At 41.2% G+C, this 25810-nt stretch overlaps 1 protein-coding gene across 1 annotated transcript in view; it reads left to right on the top strand.

Moving 5' to 3' along the window:
* The window catches only part of tanc2b (tetratricopeptide repeat, ankyrin repeat and coiled-coil containing 2b), a 97033-nt gene that overhangs the window by 54997 nt on the left and 16226 nt on the right, over positions 1-25810 (top strand). The window contains exons 6-16 of the mRNA XM_036573383.1: positions 4671-4952; positions 7640-7764; positions 10653-10884; positions 12119-12288; positions 15692-16299; positions 18682-18790; positions 18948-19070; positions 21223-21459; positions 22841-23266; positions 24738-24831; positions 24906-25039. Coding sequence (XP_036429276.1) covers positions 4671-4952; positions 7640-7764; positions 10653-10884; positions 12119-12288; positions 15692-16299; positions 18682-18790; positions 18948-19070; positions 21223-21459; positions 22841-23266; positions 24738-24831; positions 24906-25039 — 2540 coding nt within the window. The remainder of the gene's footprint in view (positions 1-4670; positions 4953-7639; positions 7765-10652; positions 10885-12118; positions 12289-15691; positions 16300-18681; positions 18791-18947; positions 19071-21222; positions 21460-22840; positions 23267-24737; positions 24832-24905; positions 25040-25810) is intronic.

Below are 25810 nucleotides of genomic sequence, written 5' to 3'. Positions count from 1 at the left end.
GAGAGAGAGAGAGAGAGAGAGAGAGAGAGGAAAAGTGAAAGTGACACCTTGTATAATCTCAGTGTAGTGCAATCTGCTGCTGTATGACGCCCTGAGGAGCCGCGGTCCAGTCCAGCCACCTGCTTACACTGACAGAACCTATACACTGCCAATCAGCCTCAGCCCTGAGCACACATTCTCATTTCGCTCTGAACGCTTACAGTCAACTGCATTGATCTGTTAAAGGGCCCATATCACAGAAAACACTGAACATCAGCACTGAAGTCAGACTGCTGACTTACCTGGATTCAGATCTGTACATTATGAATAAATGATAAAACATCATCTCAGTTCTTGCCAAAAATGAGTAAACTGAAAAAAAGACTTTGGGCCTCATCACCAATATCTTTGTTTGTTATTAAATGTGTTCTTGAGAAAGGTTCTAAGGAAAAAATGGTTACACATTATTTGGAGTGGTCCCTTGTAGATGATTAATAAACTCTCAACAGATTATCAGTAACACATCAACAACGTCTCAGTGAAGACCCAAATCCTAACCCTCACCCTGGCCCTAATCCTAATCCTAACCTTAACCTCAACCCAAAACCTAATCCTAGCCCTGATCCTAATCCTAACCCTAACCTTAATCTCAACCCAAATCCTAACCCTCACCCTGGCCCTAATCCTAATCCTAAACTTAACCTCAACCCAAAACCTAATCCTAACCCTCACCCTGGCCCTAATCCTAATCCTAAACTTAACCTCAACCCAAAACCTAACCCTAACCCTCACCCTGGCCCTAATCCTAATCCTAACCTTAACCTCAACCCAAAACCTAATCCTAACCCTCACTCTGGTGATCTTTATTTAGTAAAGGGTTCTAAAAAGAACCATGAACACTCGAAGAACCCTTTGCATGATAAAAGGGTTCCTTGCATAATGAAATGGTTCTTGTAGATGTTTTTATATAGAAGTTTATACAAATTTGACATCATAGTAATAGAAGAACCCTTTATGGTGCTGTATAGACCCGATTTCACAAAGGTTCTGAGTAGAACCATCTACAGCATATTTTTTCATGTATGTTAAACTCATAGAAATAGAAATTGTGCACTAAAAACTGCAGAGAAATGTCGTATTTACGTTTGTTCACTTACACCGATCAGGCATGACATGCTGACCACCTCCTTGTTTCTACACTCATTGTCCATTTTATCAGCTCCACTTACTATTTAGGTGCACTTTGTAGTTCTACAGTTACAGACTGTAGTCCATCTGTTTCTCTGATACTTTGTTAGCCCCCTTTTACCCTGTTCTTCAGTGGTCAGGACCCCCATGGACCCTCACAGAGCAGGTACTATTTGGGTGGTGGATCATTCTCAGCACTGCAGTAACACTGATGTGGTGGTGGTGTGTTAGTGTGTGTTGCGCTGGTCTGAGTGGATCAGACACAGCAGTGCTGCTGGAGTTTTTAAACACCTCAGTGTCACTGCTGGACTGAGAATAGTCCACCAACCAACAATATCCAGCCAACAGCGTCCTGTGACCACTGATGAAGGACTAGAGGATGACCAACACAAACTGTGCAGCAGCAGATGAGCTATCGTCTCTGACCTTACATCTACAAGGTGGACTGACAAGGTAGGAGTGTCTAATAGAGTGGACAGTGAGTGGACACAGTGTTTAAAAACTCCAGCAGCACTGCTGTTTCTGATCCACTCAGACCAGCACAACACACACTAACACACCACCACCACGTTAGTGTTACTGCAGTGCTGAGAATGATCCACCACCCAAATAGTACCTGCTCTGTGAGGGTCCATGGGGGTCCTGACCACTGAAGAACAGGGTAAAAGGGGGCTAACAAAGTATCAGAGAAACAGATGGACTACAGTCTGTAACTGTAGAACTACAAAGTGCACCTATATAGTAAGTGGAGCTGATAAAATGGACAATGAGCGTAGAAACAAGGAAGTGGTCATAATGTTATGCCTGATTGGTGTATTTACACTTAGAAAATCAACAGAATTTCGTTTGACTGAAGGGTGTTCGGACTTCTCCACACACCTGGCCTTTAAGTCGCACTAGATTCTGATTTTTTTTGTCTGAGCTTTGTTGAGTGGGCCTCTTACATCAGCAGGTGCCAAATCTTCCTCTACCTTTCATCCTCCTCTCCTCTCCTTCCTCAGTCCTCTCCTGCAGAAGGAGCTCTGCCTTCGCTTCATGCTTGCTTTGTTGCAGCTTCTCTCACTGCTGGCCTTTTTTCTCTCTGCGTTTGTGTGTGTGTGTCTCAGCTTCTGCTAACCCCCCCGCCTGGCAGTCTCAGTCACGTAAGTTCCTGTTCTGCTAACGCTGCATCCTCTCTACCTGCTGTATGAGCGCTCAGTGACCTCACTGTGGAGGTTCCTTTCACAGGACTGCGTCATATAGTACTGCGCAAAATTCAGAGACCCTTCTTTTATTTAATGTCCACTCAAAACAGACATTAAGTACAAATTATTCATTTTACAGCATCAGGAAAAAAACAGAAAACACAAATTTAACAGAAAATTACATAGAAGCCATGCATAGTTAAAAAAGAGGGTTCTTCAAGGGTTCTTTAGTAAAGAAAAGAGTTCTATACAGAACTGTGGACACTTAAAGAACCTTTTGCTTGATCAAATGTTTCTTCAGATTGATGGAGAAAGTGCTGTAGTTGATTCTACATCAAACCTTTTTGAAAAGGGTTCTGTATAGCACCAAAAAATGGTTCTTCTTCTGCTGTTGTAGACCTGCTTGACAAAGTAACAATAACAGAACCCTTTTAGGTGCTATATAGAATTGTATTCAGCACATTCTCCATCATTCTCTAGAACAGTTCCACCATGTAAAAACCCCTTAATCATGCAAAGGGTTCTTTGAGTGTTCATGGTTCCATATAGAACCATTTTTGTTGCTAAAGAACCCTGAAAGAACCATCTTTATTAAGAGTGACATCAACTAAATCTACTCTCAGCTGTGTGAGTCAGTGTGTCTCTCTTTACCTTTATTCCAGCTTCCATTCTTTTCAGGAGACTCACTTTCAGCTCCTCAAAGAATCTGCAGACACACCTCCAAAGTTCAGTCTTAGAAGCTGGTTGATCATTTTCTGAAGTAATCAAACACATTCAGTGGTGTTGAGGTCTGGACTCTGGGGTGGTCAGTCCATTGTTCAGCTTCTTTGTTTGATGTGTCCGTCTCCTTTTCTCAGTGAGGTTCTTCTTGATCAGCTACACATCCTTTCAGACCCACAGCGCTGAGTCGTCTTCTCACAGTGGAAGGATGGACAGAAACACCTGTGGATGTTTTCAGATCTGATCAGCTTGATTTTCTCCTCTCTCTCAGAGATGAAAGCTTTAAGTGCTGTTTATCTGATGGGGGCAGTTTTGGTGTCGACCAGCTCTTCCAGGTGGTTGTTAGGAGCCACATTTTCTCTGTAGCTTTTAATCAGTTTTTGGAAACTCCTGTTTTCTTTCACGTATTTTCCCTGGTCCTTCTCTTTCCTTATGCAGGCAGATTATTTTATATCTCCTCTCCTCATAAATATCTCCTCAAACACGAAACGCTTGTACTTAATGGCTGCTTTGACTGTAAATTAAAGAAACGCAGTGTCTCTGATTTTTACACAGTATTGTGTATGTGCTGTGTTGAATTGTATGTGTGTAGTTTGTAAGTGTGTATTGCTGTGTATGTGTGTCTTAGTGAGTGTTAAATTGCCTGTTTGTCTGTATTCCTGCTCCGTCCTCCATGGCCACTTTATTGGAAACCCCTCTGTTGTAGCTCCACCTTGCTGGTGAACAGTTAGAGACTGCAGCTCATCTGCTGATGTACAGTTTGTCAGTCATCATCTCATCCCTCAGTGTCAGTGCTTTGCTTGGATCCACCATCCAAATAATATCTGGACAACAGCCCTCCTGTGGTCAGTAACTGACCAGTAATGAATGAGGTAGAGGGAGCTGATTAACTGGCAGCAACAGATGTACTACAGTCTGTAACTGTACATAGTTGAGCTATAAGGCAGGTGGAGCTCATAAAGTGACCGGTGGGTGTGTGTGTTGGTATTGTCTCTGGTTGTTGGTTGTTTAAAGGGGAAACTCAGATGTCTTTACAGTGGTGGTGATAGGAACCAGGGGTTGCCATGACTACAACACAAATATAGACATTTTATTTACTATCCAGAACCACCAGTGAACCTACACGAGTCTTCTGAGTTTATATGGAATGTTGATGATGGGAAAATAGTGGAATATCTGAAATAATAAGTTTTCTTTGGGGACTATTTTGCCTCATAACACCCTGCATATTATGTATCCCTCCACCATGAATGGAGTTTAAGGCCAAAATCTTCTCAAAACAGTGTCTCAGTCATCAGGCAGGGAATTAATAACCATTTCATGTAGTAACTTTCTGTGAGGGAGCTTTTAGAGGTGGATGTCTGGTTCCTATCACCACCACTGTGAACAATTCTGACTCGGTCAGTTTCTCTAGAACAGAGCGTTTCACACCAAACCACTCTGAACCACTCTGAACCACTCTGTTTACATTTTAACCATTTAATTATGCAGGAGTTTTGAAAAATCACTGGGCTTTCCCTTTGCATTGCAAGTTCATTGTGAGAGAACTGTTGCTGACAGTTGCTCTCTTTGTCTCTCTCTCTCTCTCTCCCTCTCCAGTGCGGTTCGCTCCGTACAGACTGCAGGACATTGCTCTGAAGCCGCTGCTCTTCGAAGTGCCCAGTATAACGATGGACTCGGTCTTCACGGGTCGAGACTGGCTCTTTCAGGAGATTGACGCACAGCTGGGCAGCACCAACCCCACCACCAACCGTGGGGTGGTCCTGGTGGGCAACATCGGCTTCGGCAAGACGGCCATCGTCTCTCGTCTGGTGGCCCTCAGCTGCCACGGCAACCGCATGAGACAGATCGCCTCCGACAGTCCACAGGCATCACCCAAACGTAAGAGTTCAGGGGTCCGGGCTTAGTTAGGTTTGTCTACACTCTTAAAAAATATGGTTCTTCAGGGGGTCCTGAGTTGCGCAGCTGTCTAAGTGTTGGCCCTATCATCATCAGGAGATCGCGAGTTCGATCCCTGGTGATGCTACAGCCGTCCGTGGCTGGGAGTCCGAGAGGGCACAGTTGGCCTCGCTCTCTCTGGGTGGGTATGATGGCCCCCCCCCGTCTCCACCCCATCACTCAGTGTGATGCTAGCCAGTGCAGGAGTCTCTTAGCTGCTGTAACAGAACTGGTGGTTAGTGTTCTCCTCCAAGCATGTTCAGCTGACCAGTGACATTGTGTTAGTGGCAGTTCAAAAAGATGCGGTGGAACTTCACAGGTCTGGGAGGAAGCCTCCTAACACTGGTGGTATCATGTGATTGGGGGAGTCCTAATTAGTGGGTGGAACTGGATGCAATTAAATTGGGGAAAAAACAAAAACAAAGATGGTTCTTCAAGGGTTCTTTAGTAAAGACAGATGATTCTATGTAGAACCATGAACATTCAAAGACCCTTTGGTTAAAGGGTTCTCTGCATGGTGAAATGGTTCTTCACACTGATGGAGAATTTGTTGTATATGATTCTATATAGCACCAAAGGGTTTGTCTATTGTTATGATTTCAGGCTGGTATACAACCCTTTTTGGCACTATATAGAACCATTTTCAAAAGGGTTCTATATAGAACCATATACAACACATTCTCCATCAATCTGAAGAACAATTTGACCATGCAGAGAACCCTTGATGCATGCAAACAGCTTTGACTGTTTATGGTTCTATATGAACTATTTGTCTTTACTTAAGAACCCTTGAAGAATCTTTTTTAAGAGTGTAGATGCAGACTTCTAGTGTAAAGCTAGCCTTGGGTTCAGAATTCAATATCAGTGAATATTAAGGTAAGAAATGTTTTGAGATACACTGTCTGTCCAAAAGTGTCCAGGCAGTCCTGCTGAGTGAACTCAGCTGCTTTACATTCACCAGTTGCTGACACAGACGTTGTATAGAATCTCTATAGAAAAGCTTTGACCAATAGAATGGGATGAGCAGCTGCCCAATGCTAAGCGTGGGCTAGAGGGGTATAAAGCCCCCCAGCATTGGGCTGTGGAGCAGTGGAACTGTGTTCTCTGGAGTGATGGAGCTCCATCCAATACCTTTGGGATGATTTGGAGTGACCAGAACTGACCGTCCAACATCAGCACCTGACCTCACTAATTCTCAATCAAATCCTCACAGCAACGTTCAACATCTAGAGCCTTCCCAGAAGAGTAGAAGCTGTTACGGCAGCACAGACTCACTATTAACACCTTCATTTCAGAGGAAACACTGGAGGAGCAAATCAGTACAAACCGTTGGACAAACAGGGCCAATTACAGGCAAATTAATCTTCATTTTGGACTAATTAGCAGTGCCAGTGGTGATTCGTCTTTGTAGTCTAGGCTTAGGTTTAATCTGGGTCTGGGAAACTGACCCACTGTGTATTTGCACTGTTTTTGTAATACGCAGATAGGTAGCTAGGAATGCCTTCCTGACTTTTTGTTTGTTTATTCTCTCTCTTTATTGCTAATCCTGATAAAACCAGACATTTTCTACAGTGTGTTTAAAATTCAGCTGGAATTCCTCACTCAGAATAAATCTGCTCAAATCACTCTTTCAGTTACTTTGGCTGCCTGTTCATTTGCATACTCAGATTAAACGAGAAGGGTCTGGCTATAGACATGCACTCTCAGCCTGACATGCACCGCCAGCCTGTTAATGACGACAGTCCTGCTGTGCCACGACAGTGTTTTTGTTTTATGAGGAAAAACAGCGAAACACAAACTGTTGAGCAACAAGAGTTACACTGAACATATAAACACTGTCCTACTGATAATAATCTAATTAAATCTAAGTATAAATATAATTAAATATAATCTTTAAATACAAAGATAAGACATGAATGTCAGGTTCATTCGCAGAAAAAACAAACAGGCTACGGTTGAATCTCATGAAAGCCATGCTGAAGTCGATTAGAACCGCTGATGGTTTTGCTTCCTAACTGGGATTGGCTTGATGGTTGCCATTAGAGACCATTAGGAAATGAATAAATTTGTCTGTAATCAGTCCGAAAACACCTGATTAAATTATTTGAACTACTGAACACCACCAGGAACCAACAGACACCTTTAATGGGTTCTATGACTTTTTCAAGAGGGAGGTTCATTAAATGTAACTCTCTAGCTGCGTTATGGACGAAAAGTGGATTAAGTGATGATGTTGCTTAGCAGAAGCAGCCAAAAGTTACCGTGCCGTTGGGCGGCTTCTGCTGTTGTGGCAGAGAGTGCATCTGTCTGTGACTGCATGTCTGCAGTCGGACTCTATTGGATTAAACTCCTCCTGTTGACTTATTAAGCCCTCAGCGCTTGAGCTCTGGACTTCTGGCTGTCCCTGAGTTCAGATGTCCTTCCCAGTCTTTGCATCCTGTTCTCCGTCCTTCCAGGCCCTCCATTAAAGCTTTCTCAATACTTTTATTTTCCTTCTCACTGTTGTTGAGTTTGTTCTGTGTTGTTGGCCGTTGTGTAGTAAGTGTTGTTGTTTTTGTGTGTACGTGTTGCTCCTGTACCTAAATGACCTTTTGTATATAAATCAACCTTATTATTATTGTTTGTGTCAGATGGAGATGGTCTCCCTCTTACCCAGCCTCAGCCCTCCCATGGAACTCTGGGAGGTGGCAGCTGCCCCGGGACGCCAGAGATGAGGAGGAGACAGGAGGAGGCCATGAGGAGGCTCGCGTCTCAGGTACAAACACGTAGACACTATAACCGATTCTTAGCCGCAAAAATCTTTATTCTTCCGGTTAAATGTAAAGTTATTCAAACTTTTCTTTTCAGCTTCGTTAATATACCCCAGCCAATCACAGTCAGATCAACACAGTTAGCGACATTAATTCACTGATATAGTCTCATTTTTCTGTGTGACCCTCAAGATGAGTTAAATTAAGTGACCTTTATTAGTCCCACAGTGGGGAAATTTCACCTCTGCATTTGACCCACCCGTGCAGTAAAACACCACATACACACTAGTGAATACACTAGGGGTCAGTGAGCACACTTACCCAGAGCGGTGGGCAGCCCTATCCACAGCGTCCAGGGAGCGGTTTGGAGTTAGGTGTCTTGCTCAAGGGCACTTCAGTCACGTACTGTCGGCTCAGGGGATCAAGCCAGCGACCTTCTGGTCACAAGGCTGGTTCCCTAACCTCCAGCCCACGACTGCCAATATACACACCATGCTAATATACGCACTTCATCATCATCATCATCATCATTACTTTTATGTATATAGGGTATTTCTTATGCTCAAGGACGCTTTACAGTCAAAGAACATCAACACACATTAAGCACTGAACAACAAGAGGACAATACAGGTAAACATTCAAGTATAAACAGAACAACGATAATACAGTGCAGTCTTTAACAGAGATTTGAATGAGGATGGGGACGTGGCATCCCGAATCAATCATTCAATCAATCAACCTTTGTTTAAACTCGGAATACATTGAGTGAAACCCTCATTTGCAGCGTAGCCGAGCAAACAACTCTGGGGAGAGGGCGTTACCAGGATCCCATCAGTATTGATGCCGAGGACAGATGAACTAGATATCAGTGCCTTTGAGCCAATTAAGAGCAACTCAGTTTTGCTAGCACATGCTAACATGCTCAAAGCCCCAGCACCAACTGTCCAGACATGCCGTCTCTGTCCGTGGTCACTGCATTATGCAGATGTGCTTAAAAAGGAAAAACAACTTTGGCCACGGAGCCTCATGAAATATTCATACGCTCAGAATGTTTCCCAGCCAATCTGTTCAAATCAATGCATAAATAATCAATTCCACTCCGTACTGTCGCCCTCTCTCTCTCTCTCTCTCTCTCTCCTCTCTCTCTCTCTCGTGTTTGTCACTTACTCCTGACTTTATGTCCTTTATTCCTCTCGGTGTGGAATTGTGTCGTAGCTGTTTGGTTGTAGAGTGTTCCGTGTTCTCACTCTCAGTGGTGCACTCAGCACTTGTCACCCTCACGTGTCCCAGGTGTGTCTTTATACAGCATCATAATGCAGGGTCACACACATTTCCCATAGGTTTCATATACATGTAAGTACCTATATGTAATAATCATATGTCCCATATGTATTATATTTCAATATAACCTCAAATATAATCACAAAACCTCATATCTCCAAAACAGTAACTTTACAGGAAAAGGAAAAAACAGAACTTTCAGTGAAGTTAATGTAACAGTATTTTTTTGACAGTTTCTTTTCATCTTTTCGTCATGAAATTTTAACACAATGGAAATTCAAATTATGGCAAAAAGTAAAAATGGAGATGCAAATGTAAGTATCTATATGTAAATATGATGTGTCCCATATGTATTAAACATGTCTCTGTTGTCGGAACAAAACCTTGTATCTCCAAAATGGTAACTTTACAGGAGAAGGAAAAAACATACTCTACTTTTAATGTAAGTCAATGGAACCGGAAAGTTTTCTAAGTTATTTTGGGCCGTTTCTATTGGTCCATCCATCATGAAATTTACATACAGTGTAAAGATCAACGGGTATTTTCAAATTATGCCAAAAACTGAAAAACGACAAAAAGAGATATGAGATTTTGTTCCGACAGCAGTGAAATGTAAATCCGAGTACGTAATGACAGTGTCACAGAGACACAGTGTGTGTCTCACAGTCATGAAGATGTAAAGCATAAATAATTATATTAATAAAAACTAATAAGCAGCTTATTTTGTCTGGAAGGCAGTGAAGCAGCTTTGAACTAATCAACGCTTATTTATGAAAGTGTAAGGCAGTGTTTAGGGAGCAGGGCCGAGCGTCAGTGGGTCCTGAAACTGTCAGTGATGAAGAAATCTTTACCCAGAAATGCTAACGTTACTAATAATGAGTTCAGTCCCTATTAGCGACCATTTATTAGCATTTTAACATGAAATCAGAGAACTTGTAGAGAGGAGAATTTCAAATCTGTAATGTCTTCCAGGTTTCTCAAACGCTAGAGGGCGCTCCCGAGCAAGTCCAAAATGAATAGGGTAAAATGGAGCATTAGAGCAAAATCATAGTTTATAAATGATTAAACATTTTTAATATTAAAGAATTCATTCATTTCCTGAACACAGATCAGCATAAAACATTTTAACGCTGCTGTTATATTTTTAAAAGCTTTTAAACTTTGAGTTATAGGAGTTTAAAACAGCGCCTCATGTACATTCAAGACGTTGGTGAGCGCGAACAGCCAATGAGCTGCTCCGCTCGCCAACCAATCAGCACTCAGTATCAGTAATGTTAGCGTCCTGCTGCCCAAAACCCGTTTGCTGTAGAATAAAGGAAGCATACAGGTGAGTTTTCTTTGTTTATTTAGTGAAATCCATCCTTCTACTGTCTAAAACTAAAGGAAAGTTCTGGTTCAGTGATTAGAAACTATTTTAACTTTAGTTTTTAGCCGTTGAGCTCCATTCACTCCCATTCATTGAGGACGCGCTCGCGGGCGCCCTCTGCTGTTTAGCGGTCCTGTTTTTGATATAACAGGGGAAATAGGAAGCGGCCAGACTCCTCATAAACCGGCTCTGGTTTAACAGTAAGGGGTAAAGGCTGATTCTGCTCCTCTCTGCTGCCCCCTGCAGGTGGTGGCGTATCACTACTGCCAGGCAGACAACGCCTACACCTGCCTGGTGCCGGAGTTTGTGCACAACGTAGCGGCGCTGCTGTGTCGTTCGCCGCAGCTCAGCGCCTACAGAGAGCTGCTGCTGAGGGAGCCGCACGTCCAGAGCACGCTCAGCCTACGCTCCTGTGTCCAGGACCCGCTGACCGCCTTCAGAAGAGGAGTCCTCGAGCCACTGGACACACTTTACAAAGGTGGGAAATAAACAGTATTTTTTTATAAAATGTGACACAAAACAGGAACAAAAAGAAAAAGTGAAAAGCTGTTTTAAAATTGTAGTTTTTGTTTGGGAATTTTGTAATTTAATTGTGGTTCATTTTAAAATTTTCTCTTTTGTTGCCTGATAACAATTCTTAATAACAGTAATACTAAAAATAGATTCATTAATAGGGGACCTTTTATACATGTTGCAGCTCAAAGTGCCTTACAATGGCATAGTATGTTTATGTTTATGTATACAAACACACAACAAAATATAGAAATAATATAATTGCGCTTTAATATAATTTTAATGCAAATAATTTTATAAATAGTTTGAATTTGTGTATAGAAAGCAAGAATAAAATAGATTAAAAACCTGTTTTAAAATTGCGGTTAATATTCATAGAATCGGGAATTTGAAACAAAATATTTAAGTGACGTCCCTGTTGTGTGTATAACGTTCCATTTTCTCTTTTTATTGCCTGATAACAATTCTTAATAATAGTAATACTAAAAATAGATTTATTAATAGAGCACTTTTCATACTTGTAGTGCTTTACGATGAAATAGTAGGTTTATGTATAAAAGCACACAATGAAATATAGTAATAAAAAGCAGCATTAAGGACAAATATAGATGTGTGCTGTAATGTAATTTTAATCAAATTAATTTGTGAATAGGAAACAGGAACACAACAGACTAAAGACCTGTTTTCAAATTATGGTTAATATTCATAGAATCAGGAATTTGAAACAAAATATTTAAGTGATTTTGTTCCTGTTGTGTGAATAATGTTGTTCATTCTCAGTTTTCTTTTTTGTTCCCTGATAACAATTCTTAATAACAGTAACACTAAAAATTATTTATTAATAGAGCACTTTTCATACATGTTGCAGCTCAAAGTGCTTCACAGTGAAATAGTATGTTTATGTATAGAAGCACAAAATAAAAATAATAATTAAAAACAGTATTATAAAGCAGAAATTGACATGCACTATAATTTAATTGAAAAACTCTAATTAAACAGATGTGCTTCCAGATGTTTGATAAATAACGACCTTGACTGTCTAATTGTGAAAGGCCATGTGTTCCCCAGTTTTAAAGCGCTCTAACCTCCTCACTCTTTCTGGAAGACGTGCAGAGATACAAACTCACCCCGTTAAACTGAACTGGAGTCGACTCATCTGGTCGTTTTCTAAGTGAGTTGTGAATCTCTGTGTTGTTCAGAGAGGAAGATCACTGTGGATGAAGACTTCATCATCCTCATAGACGGACTGAATGAAGCAGAATTCCACAAGCCTGATTACGGCGACACCATCGTCTCCTTCCTCTGTAAGACCATCAGCGGCTTTCCAGCCTGGCTCAAACTCGTGGTGACTGTCAGAACCTCACTGCAGGTAAAACACTCAGCTGTTCTTCATCAGAGGACAGACTCAGTGAAATGAACCGCTTCCTTTCCCGTTCACTGTGCTGAGTTTGCGCCAGGCAAATGTCACTCATGTTCAGTGTGACCAGCTGTTACACAGTCATGAAAATTATATAAAGCTCTTTTTTTATTTCCCAAGCCTTGTGACCTCCCCACCATCCATCAATGTCCAGGTTATGTATATACATTTAGTGTACATGTAGTCTTTTAAAATTTAGATATCCAACCTGTACAGAGACAGGAGTGAAGACAAAATACAGAAAAATTAAAATATCAAAATATTGCCAAAAAAAAACCCCAACAAAAACGCAATTGGTGTAGTAAATAGTTTTTCCTCAGTAAAGGGAAAAATCTTTTTATTGGGACAATAAGTGTGTTCTTGCCAATAAAGACTATACTATATAACGAATAAATACCAGTAAACATAAATGGGTCATTGACATGACGTGTATATTTTGTGTCCAACTCCATTATTTTCTTATAAAAATATTTAATAAATACATGACATACGTCAAATTATTCAACAATACCTCTTATATGTGAAACAATTTTCAGTTCATCCATGTAAAATTCATTTTAGGTTTTTGTTGTTTTTTTTGCCTCCATAAGTCTTAAATGTCAGGTGGGGCAAAAGTCCAATCATGTATATTTATTAAGTAAAATATCAAAAAAGGTAATTTAGTTATATATTTTTTGCAAAATAAAGCAACTTTAAAAGCGCTCAACTCACTGAAAAACGTCTGTCCGCAAGTTATGTCCTCAAATGTCAGGCAGCACAACTAAAAACAAAAAACACTTTTATTTTGACATTTTGTTTTTAACGAAAGAGGGGCCAGGGTACTGCATCATAAAGAAGACCCCAAGTGACCCTTATGGAGCAAAGCCGAGGTTAATTTAGTAAAAATTACGTAACAAATTGAGTAAAAATGTGATTTTGAGTTGTGGTTAGAACGGTTCTGTTTACCATGTCAGGTGGTCTGACCTCAGGAGAACCATGAAAATGCGAAATTATTACAATAATGTTTATTTCTTTGAAAAAATGTGAGTATAAACACAAGTTGAAGGACAAAGGTTTCCTACGGGGGTCTAAGTAGATGCCTGTTTAATTTGAAATTAGTCTGAAAAGTCAGGCGGCGCAACCAGTCAGTCAGATGAAGCAACTAGACCAGCACAGTTTAATACCTTGATAACGCTCACTATATTTAAGACAGAGCATAGATACAAATGCAAATATATACGCAGATATAAAAAAGCACGTCCTTTTTTTGATTATTGTCTTTTTTATTGCACTCTATTCAGTATCATCATTCAATCACACATTTGGATCTCTCACAACTGGCCAACATACAAAGGATTTTAAGAGAGATTTTCTTCCACAGAGGGGTCCAGAGTTTGCAGAATGTGTCCGTTTGATGATGTAGATCGTAGGTCAGTTTTCCAAGAGAAGCAGCATCGCAGCTTGGGAAAACCACTGCTGGACAGATGATGGAGAGGGGCTGGCCCATAGATATCCACACCTAGATGCCGCGTTGTCTGTTGTTCTCTGTCTGAGGCTATACGTCCACGCGTCCACTATGTTGGAGCGGTCAAGATCCGCTTGTGAATGAATTTGCTTGTATTGAGAGACGATGAGTCTCAGGATTAAATCAGCCACAACTTCCTTATTACTTATTAACCGTCCGGACCAGCAGGAAAGTATTCAGTCTGCATCTGACGTTAAAAACAGAGTTTAGCATGGGAAACACAAACACACACATCAGCAAATCCATCAATGTGTGAATCACTTCTAATGTTTACATACAAAAGGACGAAGCTAAAGTTGGCTACTGTTCGCCAGCTTCTTGTACGAGTTTTCCCGTTCCACCTTAAATGGTGCAGCAGTCAGTAGAAGCTGACTGATAAACCATTTAAGGTGAAACAGGAAACTTCGAACATAAAGCTGGCAAATAGGAAACTAACTTCAGCTTAGTGTAAGAAGGTGCTAACGTTAATCTATTATGAATATCTACACGGATTAAGGAATGCTATAATTTACTGCTACAAAGCTTTAACCATCACTGTAAATAAATAACTACTACATCAAGAAGATCCCCTGAATAGACTATTAAATGAAATAAGCTTCATATAAAACCAGAGAAAAACAATCACATCAGCAGATTCTCTGTGCTTTACCAACCACACAGCCATATCTACACAAACACAGACATGAGTGTGGATCACTGCGTTCTCTCCGGTATATAATCCTGTCCCACTTTCTGAGTGTGATATTCCTGAAATAGTGTAATTTTGGACAGTGTCTTTCTTAAACTGCCGCTCTGTAATGGTACTGAATGCAGTCCAGCAGTGATGTTGACCGCCACAAAATGGCGGTGCCGTTGACGTGCCTGGCTGGACCCAACGCGGCATCTAGGTATGGATATCTATGGGCTGGCCCATCGAATAAAGATACATTTTTTTGCCAGCAATGAAAACATTAGAAACAAAAATTTGCCATCAAAAAATCAAAAATATGTTCTGCTCCTATTCGCAAGAGATACAGACGGGGGCTCCTGAAACATTCTCTACCGTGATGTGCACTCTGTCCCAGAAAATGCTGATTTTTTTACACTGACAAAAGGCATCAAAGAACTTTCCTTCTTCAGTTTTACATTTAAAGCACAAATTAGACCCGTCTGGAAACATTTTTTGTAGGTGAACAGGTGTGAAGTACAGGTGTGAAGTACAGGTGTGAAGTACAGGTGTAAAGTAAATCCTATTCATGAATGAATGAAATGAGTTGAGCTCATGAACACCAGATGAGGGACATTTGGGAAACAGGTTTTTACAAATAGTGAACCAGTCCTCTTCTGAGATAGGCTGGTCTAGGTCCCTTTCCCAAACTTCTCTCAAAGTATCCGACGAGGGTTTAATACTGTTTAGCAAAATGTCATGAAGTAGTGAGATTGACCCTCGCACGTCTTTTTTAATAGGATTTTTTCAAGCCATCATTTTGAAAACCTTGTTTGTCATTGACCCATATACAGTAAACCGTAATAACACAGAAGAGCACAGGTCTGGTGTCTGACTTCTCGCTGCCCTCCAGCCTGATTTGGTCAGTTCCATCATCAGCATCTGATTTAACTTAATGAAGGGTTGAATAGATAAACTAGGTATTGGATAGTAACTAAACACTGTTCTTCCTCCCTCACAATCACAGTGGATTGTTTATTTGTATTTATTCTAAGATGCCCAAGACTTTTGCACATTACTGTACATATAAACAGCTGCTGATCTGTATGATGAAAAAATAATGTAGTAGTTTAAATATACTGCACTCTGAACCCAGACATACCAGTCACCAGTTCTGACCCTCGGTTGGTCATCTCTCCTGGCAGGACATCACCAAGCCGCTCCCGTTCCACCGCATCTCTCTGGACGCCCTGGAGGAGAACGACGCCATCGACCAGGACCTGCAGGGCTACATCCTGCACCGCATCCACAGCAGCGCCGAGATCCAGAACAACATCTCGCTCAACGGCAAGATGGACAACACCAGCTTCGGCAAGCTGAGCACCCACCTGAAGGCCCTGAGCCAGGGCTCCTACCTCTACCTGAAGCTGACCTTCGATCTGATTGAGCGCGGATACCTGGTGCTGAAGAGCTCCAGCTACAAGGTGGTCCCCGTCAGCCTGGCCGAGGTTTACCTGCTGCAGTGCAACATGCGCTTCCCCACGCAGTCGTCCTTCGAGAGGGCCCTGCCGCTGCTCAACGTGGCCCTGGCCTCGCTGCACCCGCTCACCGACGAGCAGATCTACCAGGCCATCAACGCCGGCTCCCTGCAGGGCACGCTGGAGTGGGAGGACTTCCAGCAGAGGATGGAGAACCTGGCCGTCTTCCTGGTGAAGAGGCGGGACGGCACGCGCATGTTCGTACACCCCTCCTTCAGGGAGTGGCTGATCTGGAGGGAGGAAGGGGAGAAGACCAAGTTCCTGTGTGATCCCAGGTGAGAAACGGGGAGTCAGAGCAAACTGTGAAGGAGGGTCGCAGGGATTACTCCACAAAGAGCATTACATCAGATGTAATGGCTTAAAAACAAAGCTCCCTTTGATTAAGACTGAGTACCTGATCAGAACCAGCATTTTAGTGTTTCTGTTCTTAAAGACAGCTTAATTCTGTTCCTTTCACACAACATCACTGTCAAAAAAAGACATGCGTCTCCAAAATAGTAACTGTAAAGAAGACGGCAAAAACATTCTTAACTTTTTATGCAAGTTAATGTAAGATGTGAGATTTTATTCCAAGTAATTCTGGACCATTTCTGTTGGTCCAGTCATCATTTTCAAAAGATGTAAAGCAACAATGATAAATATAGAAATAAAAATATAGAAAAATAGAAATTAGTCCATGTGTAGGTGCACAGAGGTAGCAAATTCCCCATTTTAAAATGTCTGGGCTGCACAGTACGCATATAATGAAATCGTGCGAGATGTGATGTTGATAAAAAAAATACATTTCTTCCAGAGAAGTTGATTACATTTTCAGTTATGTTCTTGTTTCCTGCTAAATGCAGTCTGGGTTTTATTTTCATTCCTCAGACTGGTCTGATGCCAAGAATTGCGCAATAATACACAGTTTCGCTGTAAGCATGAGGCCGAAAGCGTTACACAACAGTTTCCTTATGGATATTTTTAGCTGTTGAGACAATGATGACACTTCTCAAGAATGTTTATGTACCTGGGTCATTCTACAGAAACGTCCACTCTTCTATCTCTCCATAGGAGTCACTGGTGTTACTGATCCTCATTGGTGTTACATATAATAAATATAATACATATAATTTCATTTTTAATGAACAATGCATTTTACTAAACGGCTGCTACAGAGCATCAAACCACATGTTGTCAATCATGGAATATCAACTAAAATATGTAATTTAATCCATTTGTGTTCTATTTTTTCACAATTAGCTCAGAATAAAGTCGGTCACACCAGTGACTTCAGCTAAAAGCTTCATATGAAATCATGAGCTAAATGAGAAAATCTCTGATAACTGAAAGACACAGTGGACTCACCATGAGCTTTTCTTCATAGATCCTCAGAAAACAGGTAAAAGGAAGTCAAGTGATGTCATCAGTGTGACTTTTATTTCAAAATAAGAGATTTTTGTTAAGCAGTGACACCAGTGACACGACTCCTGGAGAACTTTCATTATATATTTTATAATATTTATTTGGCATTTGTTTTATTTATGTTATTTTATTTTTATATATTTCATAGTCATGTATAGATTATTGCAGTTAAAATTGCAGAGAAACGTTTTTTTACCTCAAAATGTGTCCTCAGCCTTCATACATGACTGTGAGGACGAGCTCTTCTGTGGTGCTTGGAAATTTATATGATTGATTTAAAAACCAATATTGCTAAATTGAGGCTTAAGAAGGTGTAACTGTTAAAATAACATATTGTTTTGTTTTACAATATAAATAAATTGTAACCGTAACTTTTAAGTGTAATATATCTGTAAACACTAGGGACACAAAAATGGACGTTTCTGTAGAATGACCCACCTACTGCAAAGAAAAATAGTTCCATTAAACAGCATATATACAGATTTTACTCTCTCACATCAACATTCAGCCAAAATACTACTTCAGTGATATTACTACATTTACAGTTCATCATCAAGAGTTAAACTGAAATATATTTTTTCAGAGTTAATATATTTAAGGCTCAATATATTTCATTCAGACTTCATTTTCTGAACAGTTAATTTTGTAGACCTACTGATAATGCAGTAGCATTAAACTTTGACAGACTGTAATACACTACAGGAAGCATAGGGGGCGATATGGCTTCTACGGTTTCATTTAAAAAGCCTCTATAATGTTCATATGATCCACACAGTCACTCTGACAGACTGTAATACTCTACAGGAAGTGTAGGGGGCGATATGGCTTCTACTGTTTCATTTAAAAAGCTCTATAATGTTCATATGAGCCACACAGTCATTCTGACAGACTGTAATACACTACAGGAAGTGTAGGGGGCGATATGGGTTTGTTTAAAAAGTGCTTTGTATTACTCCACAGTGTTCACATGAAGAAACCTGCAGACGACAGAAAGTTTTAATTAGTTGAATCAAATAATAGTCAGTAGATTAGCTGATTATTGAGGTAATCTCTGTTTGCAGCCCTGCTTTGAATAGAAAAATACCGTTTTTGGGGTTGGATGAATGTCAGAAATGTTTTTTGTTGCGTTAGGTAACCACTGCGCTCGACAGACTTAAAGAAAGAGTGGTGTTGCACAACAGCGTGATATAATGTTGTTTTTCCCCGTCATGCTCTCATGTGTCTTTATGCTTTGCTGTATTTTGCCATTGTTACAGGAACGGCCACACTCTGCTGGCCTTCTGGTTCTCCAGACAGCAGAACAAACTCAACAGACAGCAGACTATAGAACTAGGACACCATATTCTAAAAGCACATATATTTAAGGTGGGTTAAATGTACAAAAATACACAATAAAAGAAAAAACAAGTTTTTTTCTTCTTTGAAAAGCCAAACCACTCAAAGCTTTCAGCACGGCTGCAAGGCCAGCGAGGCGACTCTGACGCGGATGTTGACAGACACTTCCATTCTTCTTGCACTGCAGGGCCTCAGTAAGAAGGTGGGGGTCTCCTCATCCATCCTGCAGGGGCTGTGGGTGTCTTACAGCACTGAGAGTTTGTCCACTGCTTTGTCGTCCTTGAGAAACCTCTACACCCCTAACATTAAGGTACAGCACCGTCCCACACAGACAAATAAAGGACAGATCTAGCCAGTAAGACTGATATTACTACTAATGGATGAATGATACTAGGCATTCATTTGCATTATGTTAATGAGATCATGCTAACAGATTGCCACCAGCTTTGACTGCTTTAAATCTGTTATTTATTATCTATTATTTATTGTTTTTATAACAATTATTGTCTCAATTCAGCCACTATGCACTCATTTATACTGTGTGCTTTAGCAGCTGTTCATTTTAGTAGTAGGATATTGTGAAAAGTAGCTGAAACATCCTCACACACTTAAAACAGGCATTTTCTGCACATTTTTCTGTTTTTCTGAGTTTAACATGCTGGAAAAAATAAAACATACAGTATTAAATGTGTCATCACTTCCACACAGGCCACATTTCTTATTTCATTTTTTACCCAGTATGTTAAATTCAGCAAATAAACAGTAATGGTGCATTAAAATCTGCAGAGGTGTGTTCTCTGTAGAGGAAGTGTGCTGGTACAGTAGTATTAATAAAGTTAATAAGTTAACATTAATAAATTAATGAGCTTTCTGAGTGCTGCTACTATAACTACACTAACAGAGTTTGTTCTGATTGGACTGTTTTGTTGTTTTCTTCTCTTAGAATAACATAAAATGAATGTTACACAGTATTGTAAACATTAACCAGGCAGAAAGCACATTTACAGAAAGAAAACCTACTGTTTGTTTATATTTATGTATTTTAAACAGCTCTTTAAAAACAATCTGAATGACTCACAGTCATAGAATTAAAGGCTAAGAGGAACGCTGCTGTTTTAGGGGCATTATATAATAGAAGGGTTAATATCTATCAAATATTGCTGTAACTGAAATGCAGTATCGTGGTGTACCAGTATAGATGATATATTATACAGACAAAAGTATTGGGACACCTACACATCACACCTACAGGGAGCTTTTATGACTCCCACTCTAAATCCATAGGCATTAATATGGAGTTGGTCCCCCTTGGCAGCTCTAACAGCTTCCACTCTTCTGGGAAGCTTCTACAAGATGTTGGAGAGAGTCTGTGGGAGTTTCTGCCCATTCATCCAGAAGAGCATTAGTGAGGTCAGACACTGATGTTGGTCGAGAGAAACTGGCTCACAATCTCCGTTCTAGCTCATCCCAAAGGTGTTTGATGGGGTTGAGGTCAGGGCTCTGTGAGGGCCAGTCAAGTTCTTCCACACCAAACTCACCCAGTGAAGCCTTTATGGAGCTGCTTTGTGCTCTGGGGCTCAGTCATGCTGGAACAGGAAAGGTTCTTCCCCAAACTGTTCCCACAGAGTTGAAAGTGTACAACTGTCCAAAATGTCTTGGTGCTGAAGCATTAAGATTCTCCTTCACTGGAACTGAGGGTTCTAGACCAACCCCTGAAAAACAGCCCCATATCATCATCCCTCCTTCACCAAACTCTACAGCTGGCACAGTGCAGCCAGGCAGGTAACGTTCTCCTGGCATTCGCCAAACCCAGTCTCGTCCATCAGACTGACAGGTAGAGAAGCTGATTCGTCACTCCACACAATACGTTTCCTCTGCTCCAGAGTCCAGTGGAGGTGCTTTACTCCACTCCATCCGACGCTTGGCATTGTGCAATTTGATCTTAGGCTTGTGTGCAGCTGCTCAGCCATGGAAACCCATTTTGTGAAGCTCCTAATGCGCAGTTCTTTTGCTGATGTTGGTTCTAGAGGCAGTTTGGAACTCTTTAGTGAGTGATTTAACAGAGGATAGACACTGTGTGCTTCAGTCTGTGAGTTTGTGTGGTCTACCATTTGTGGCTGAGCTGTTGTTGTTCCTAGACACTTCCATTACACAATTATAGCACTTACAGTTGACCAGCAGGACAGATAAAGTCACTGAGCTCATCAGTGTGACCCATTCTATTGCCAGTGTTTGTCTATCGAGACTGAAAGGCTGTGTGCTTAATTTTATCCACCTGTTAGCAATGGGTGTGGCTGAAACACCTGAACACAGTAATTAGGAGGGGTGTCCCAATATTTTTGTCCACATAGCGTATATCACCAAACACCCCTTTCGGCTCCATATGGAAACCTGTAACTGTGCAACACTCGGTTTGAAAAACTCGGTTTGATCTCCACCTGTTTTCCCGCTGTGGTGTTCAGGTGTCTCGGCTGCTGATGATGGGAGGGGCGAATGTGAACTATCGTACGGAGGTGTTGAACAACGCTCCAGTGCTCTGCGTGCATGCCCACCTGGGATACATGGACATGGTGAACCTGCTGCTGGAGTTCGGGGCCAGCGTGGACTCGCCGTCCGAGAGCGGAATGACCCCACTGAGCTACGCCGCCGCAGCCGGACACCTGAGTATAGTGACCACTTTCTGCAAGAAGAGGGCCAAGGTACAGCATCCAGCACACACACCTGCAGCAGACGTTTGGAAGCACTTAAAATATTAATGGGTTAATTTATTTTACATACAGACTTAAAAATGGCGGTTCTTCAAAGGTTCTTTAGTAAAGAAAATGGTTCTATATAGAATCATGAACATTCAAAGATCCCTTTCCATGATTAAAAGGTTCTTTGCATGGTAAAATGGTTCTTCAGATTGATGTAGAATGTGCTATACATGGTTCTACATGGAAGCGTTTTGAATAGGGTTCTTTATAGCATCAAAAAGGGTTCTTCTATTGTTACAATGACAGACTTGTTCCAATATATAGAACCATCTACAGCACATTCTCCATCAATTGGAAGAACGAGTTTCATGATGCAAAGGGTTCTCTGAGTGTTCATGGTTCTGTATAGACCCATTTTCTTTACTAGAGAACCCTTGAGGAACCATCATTTTTAATTGTATACAATAATAACTTTCAATATTTGATTTTAATATTACAATCTATACAGCAACTTTTTGGGGAGCAAGAAATGAGTCAGTGATTAAAGAAAATCATAATTATCTACTTACAGTGATTTTTGGTCAGGTTATCCAAGCTGAGTCAGGTTTATTTGAGCAGAAATATCACCAAACTGTGCTAGATCGATATCGCCAAACTAAAGCTCTAAAGAACCACTGTTGCTGTCTTAAAGTGATGAATTGGCAGGAATTTAAATTTATACAGTAATCGATCAGCCAAGGCCTGTTTGGTGATCGCTTTTTCCTTCTTAAGAGGCTCCGTTTTAGAAAGTTTCCTCCCACGGTGTTCTTTAGCACCTCCATACATATAAATATACACTATTATTTACATCATATATGCCCCGAAAAATAAATTAAGGGTTCTTTAGCAAAGACAGTATAGAACTATGAACACAAATCATTTGCATGCTTAAATGGTTCTTTGCATGGTAAATCTGTTCTTCAGATCGATGGAACATGTGTTGTATATGGTTCTATATAGCACCAAAAAGGGTTCAGCTATTGTGATGATACCATGCTTGTAACAACAGAAGAACCATTCTTGGTGCTATGTAGAACCATATATAGAATTCTATATACAACACATTCTCCATCAATCTGAAGAACGATTTCATCATGCACAGAACCATTTAAGCATGCAGAGTGTTTATTATTCTATATAGGATCTTTGTCTTTACTAAAGAACCCTTAAAGAACCTTCTTTTTTAAGAGAACACACTAGCCTCTGTCCTCAAGTAGAACACTAAAGAAGCAAAGTTCAGACACCAACTCGTCTTGGCTGACATTTAGAACAGGGGGAGGACACTCTGGAAATGTTAAAGGTTATTTTTCAAAAATTATATATTTTGGCTGAACCTTCCTTGCAGCTTGACCACCTGGACAGGAACGGTCAGTGTGCTCTGGTGCACGCGGCTCTGCGGGGCCACATGGAGGTGGTGAAGTTCCTGCTGCAGAGTGACTGGGGGATGGGGGCGAAGCAGCAGCAGCTGCAGAGCCCTTCGCCAACGCAGTCACAGCCACAGTCGCAGCCCTCCAGCCCTGAACAGGCCCAGGAGGATGTGGAGCAGGTGGAGACCCCGGAGGAGGAAGAGGAGAGAGAGGCAGAGGTGACCTCAGAGCAGCCTGAGGCCGAGGACGAGTCCCAGCAGAAGATCCAGCAGCCTGAGCCTCCACAGCAGCCTCAAACCCAACCTCAGACTCAGACTCAAAGTCAGACCTCGCAGGCAGCCTTCAGTAAGAGCCACGCAGTGCAGCAGGCGCTGGTAGCAGCAGCCAGTATGGGCTTCATTGAGGTAAACACGGCTTCAGCTGTCTGTCAGCCACAGAGCCTCTCAGAGCCACGTTCATGCAAACCTTTTAGGGTGAACTCACCCTAGGCGATCCGTACTGTGCCTAGGCCCGCTTTAAGGGGGAATTCCACCAATTCTTTCACATTTTTCTGCATAATTCCATCATTGGGATGTAAACAAAGTCATTCAGAGTGGTTTGGTGTAAAATGGTTCATTGCAGAGAAACTTACCAACTTAGATGTCTTTACAGTGGTGGTGATAGGAACCAGGGGTCGCCATGACTACAACACAAAATAGACATTTTATTTACTATCCAGAACCACCAGTGAACCTACACGAGTCTTCTGAGCTTATATGGAATGTTGATGATGGAAAATAGTGGAAAATCTGGAATAATAAGTTTTCTTTGGGGACTATTTTGCATGTATCCCTCCACCATGAATGGATTAATAAGACATTTTAGGCTGGAACTGAAATCATAACCATTTCTGTGAGGGAGCTTTTAGAGGTGGACGTCTGGTTCCTATCACCACCACTGTGAACAATTCTGACTCAGTAAGTTTCTCTAGAACAGAGCGTTTCACACCAAACCACTCTGAACCTCTCTGTTTACATCTTAACCACTGAATTATGTGGAACTTCTGAAAAATTGATGGAGTCCCCCTTTAAGAGATGGGTTCGGGCCGTCAACGATGCGGCAGTCCCACTTTTTAATTCACTGGATAATACGTGGGTTAATAACGAGTCTGCTTCTCACCTTAATAAGGAATGTGCATTGTAGTCGGCAAGTAAAGCTGCACATTCCTCCTTCAACATCATAAATATCAAATATCATAAACATCATATACAGTCATGCTCAGGCACGGTACAAGGCAACAGGGCGCAGTGTGAGCACACCCTTATAACAGGTGCCTCAGCCATACTTACTGTCCTTTCGTTCTTTCACTTTCTGACATTCCTTCCACTTTTTCTTTGTGTCTTTCTTTCTGTCTTGCTTTCTTTTTCTTTCACGTACTTTCTTTTTATTTCTGTTTCTTGCTAGCATTTGATGTTTTTCCTGCTGTCTTTCTGTCATCATATATAGAGGTGGGCGATATGGCAAAAACAAAACATTGCGATACATTAAGAAATTTTCATGATACACGATGTCACAATATTAATTTTTTAAAGCCATCTGATCAGTTGTAACAGAGAAAAAAGAGCCAGTACTGTAAAATACTATCAAAAAATATGAATGCAGTGATTTTTATTTAATATTTGGAACTAAATCCAGTTAAATAGAACTAATTTTGCTCTCTTTATAATGAAACATGCGGTTGGTCAGTTTCTGCAAGGACTGACGATAAACACAATGTGTTCAGAAAAGCATGTGGTATTGTACTGTGACATAATTTATCACAATAACTAAATAAATATATATATATATATATACACTGCACAGCCATAATAATAAATATTTCTCTCTCTCTCTCAGATTGTGTCCTACCTGCTGGACCTGCCTGAGAAGGATGAAGAGGAGACTGAGCGCGCTCAGATCAATAACTATGACTCTCTGTGGGGGGAGACAGGTAGGCTGACTTACTCAGAGCCTCACACACAGCATTACATCCCACACAGTGACTGACTGCTGACTCGTCCACAGCACTGACCGCAGCGGCAGGCCGGGGGAAGCTGGACGTTTGCCGGCTGCTGCTGGAGCAGGGCTCTGCTGTGGCTCAACCGAACCGCCGGGGGCTGGTTCCTCTCTTCAGCGCTGTACGCCAAGGACACTGGCAGGTACAGAACCATGAAACAAATGCTAGAACACTGATCCCCAAGTACATGCAAACAGGCATTGACTCATCATGCCTGTGTGATCTGGTCAAGAAATTAATGTGTTAATTTGAATTTTCATTGATTTTCCTAAAAATGAACAAATAACCAGTTAGTTTTTCATTTAAAAATAAAATGATAGAACCAATAATTGGATTTGCCGTGACAAGCTAACACACCACTTTTTGCATAGTCTCCTTGAGGGGCTCGATGCCCAGTCAGGGGGCCATACCAGCAGATCAATCATTATGCCCCACTAAACAGACTGAATAAAACTCTAAATGTGTAAAAACTAATGATATAAAATACTTATAAGTTGATTTGAAATGTGGTTAGAACACTATGTGCCCTTTGCGACCGCCTTTTTGACGCAGCGAAGTTCAACTCAAAGCCTTCAGGTACCAATTAGTAGGTTTAGTTTTTGATTTTTGATTTCATGGATCCAAATTATCACATCATATCCAAATGACAGCTTTCTAGCTACACTAGACAGCATTACCCACATAGGATGTTCACTGACACTGACTAAACTGTTGCTTTGCAGAAAGCAGCCTTCAAAAATGTAACCCCCAAAGAAACCTCTCAGACTCAGCACAGTCCCCCGTTGTGTTGGTCAGTGCTTTTCTGTGGAGATAATATGAGCTATGTTTGTGCAAATGAACACCTGTATGAGCAGTAGGTGCACCTTAAGGCCCAGTCCCATTTCTTATTTCTACCTCTACCCCTGTTTTCGAG

Source organism: Colossoma macropomum, unplaced genomic scaffold (genome assembly GCF_904425465.1).
Source record: "Colossoma macropomum unplaced genomic scaffold, Colossoma_macropomum, whole genome shotgun sequence".
Classification (NCBI taxonomy): Eukaryota; Metazoa; Chordata; class Actinopteri; order Characiformes; family Serrasalmidae; genus Colossoma; species Colossoma macropomum.
The sequence above is the reverse complement of the archived record's forward strand: the minus strand, read 5'-3'. Positions and strand labels throughout refer to the sequence as shown.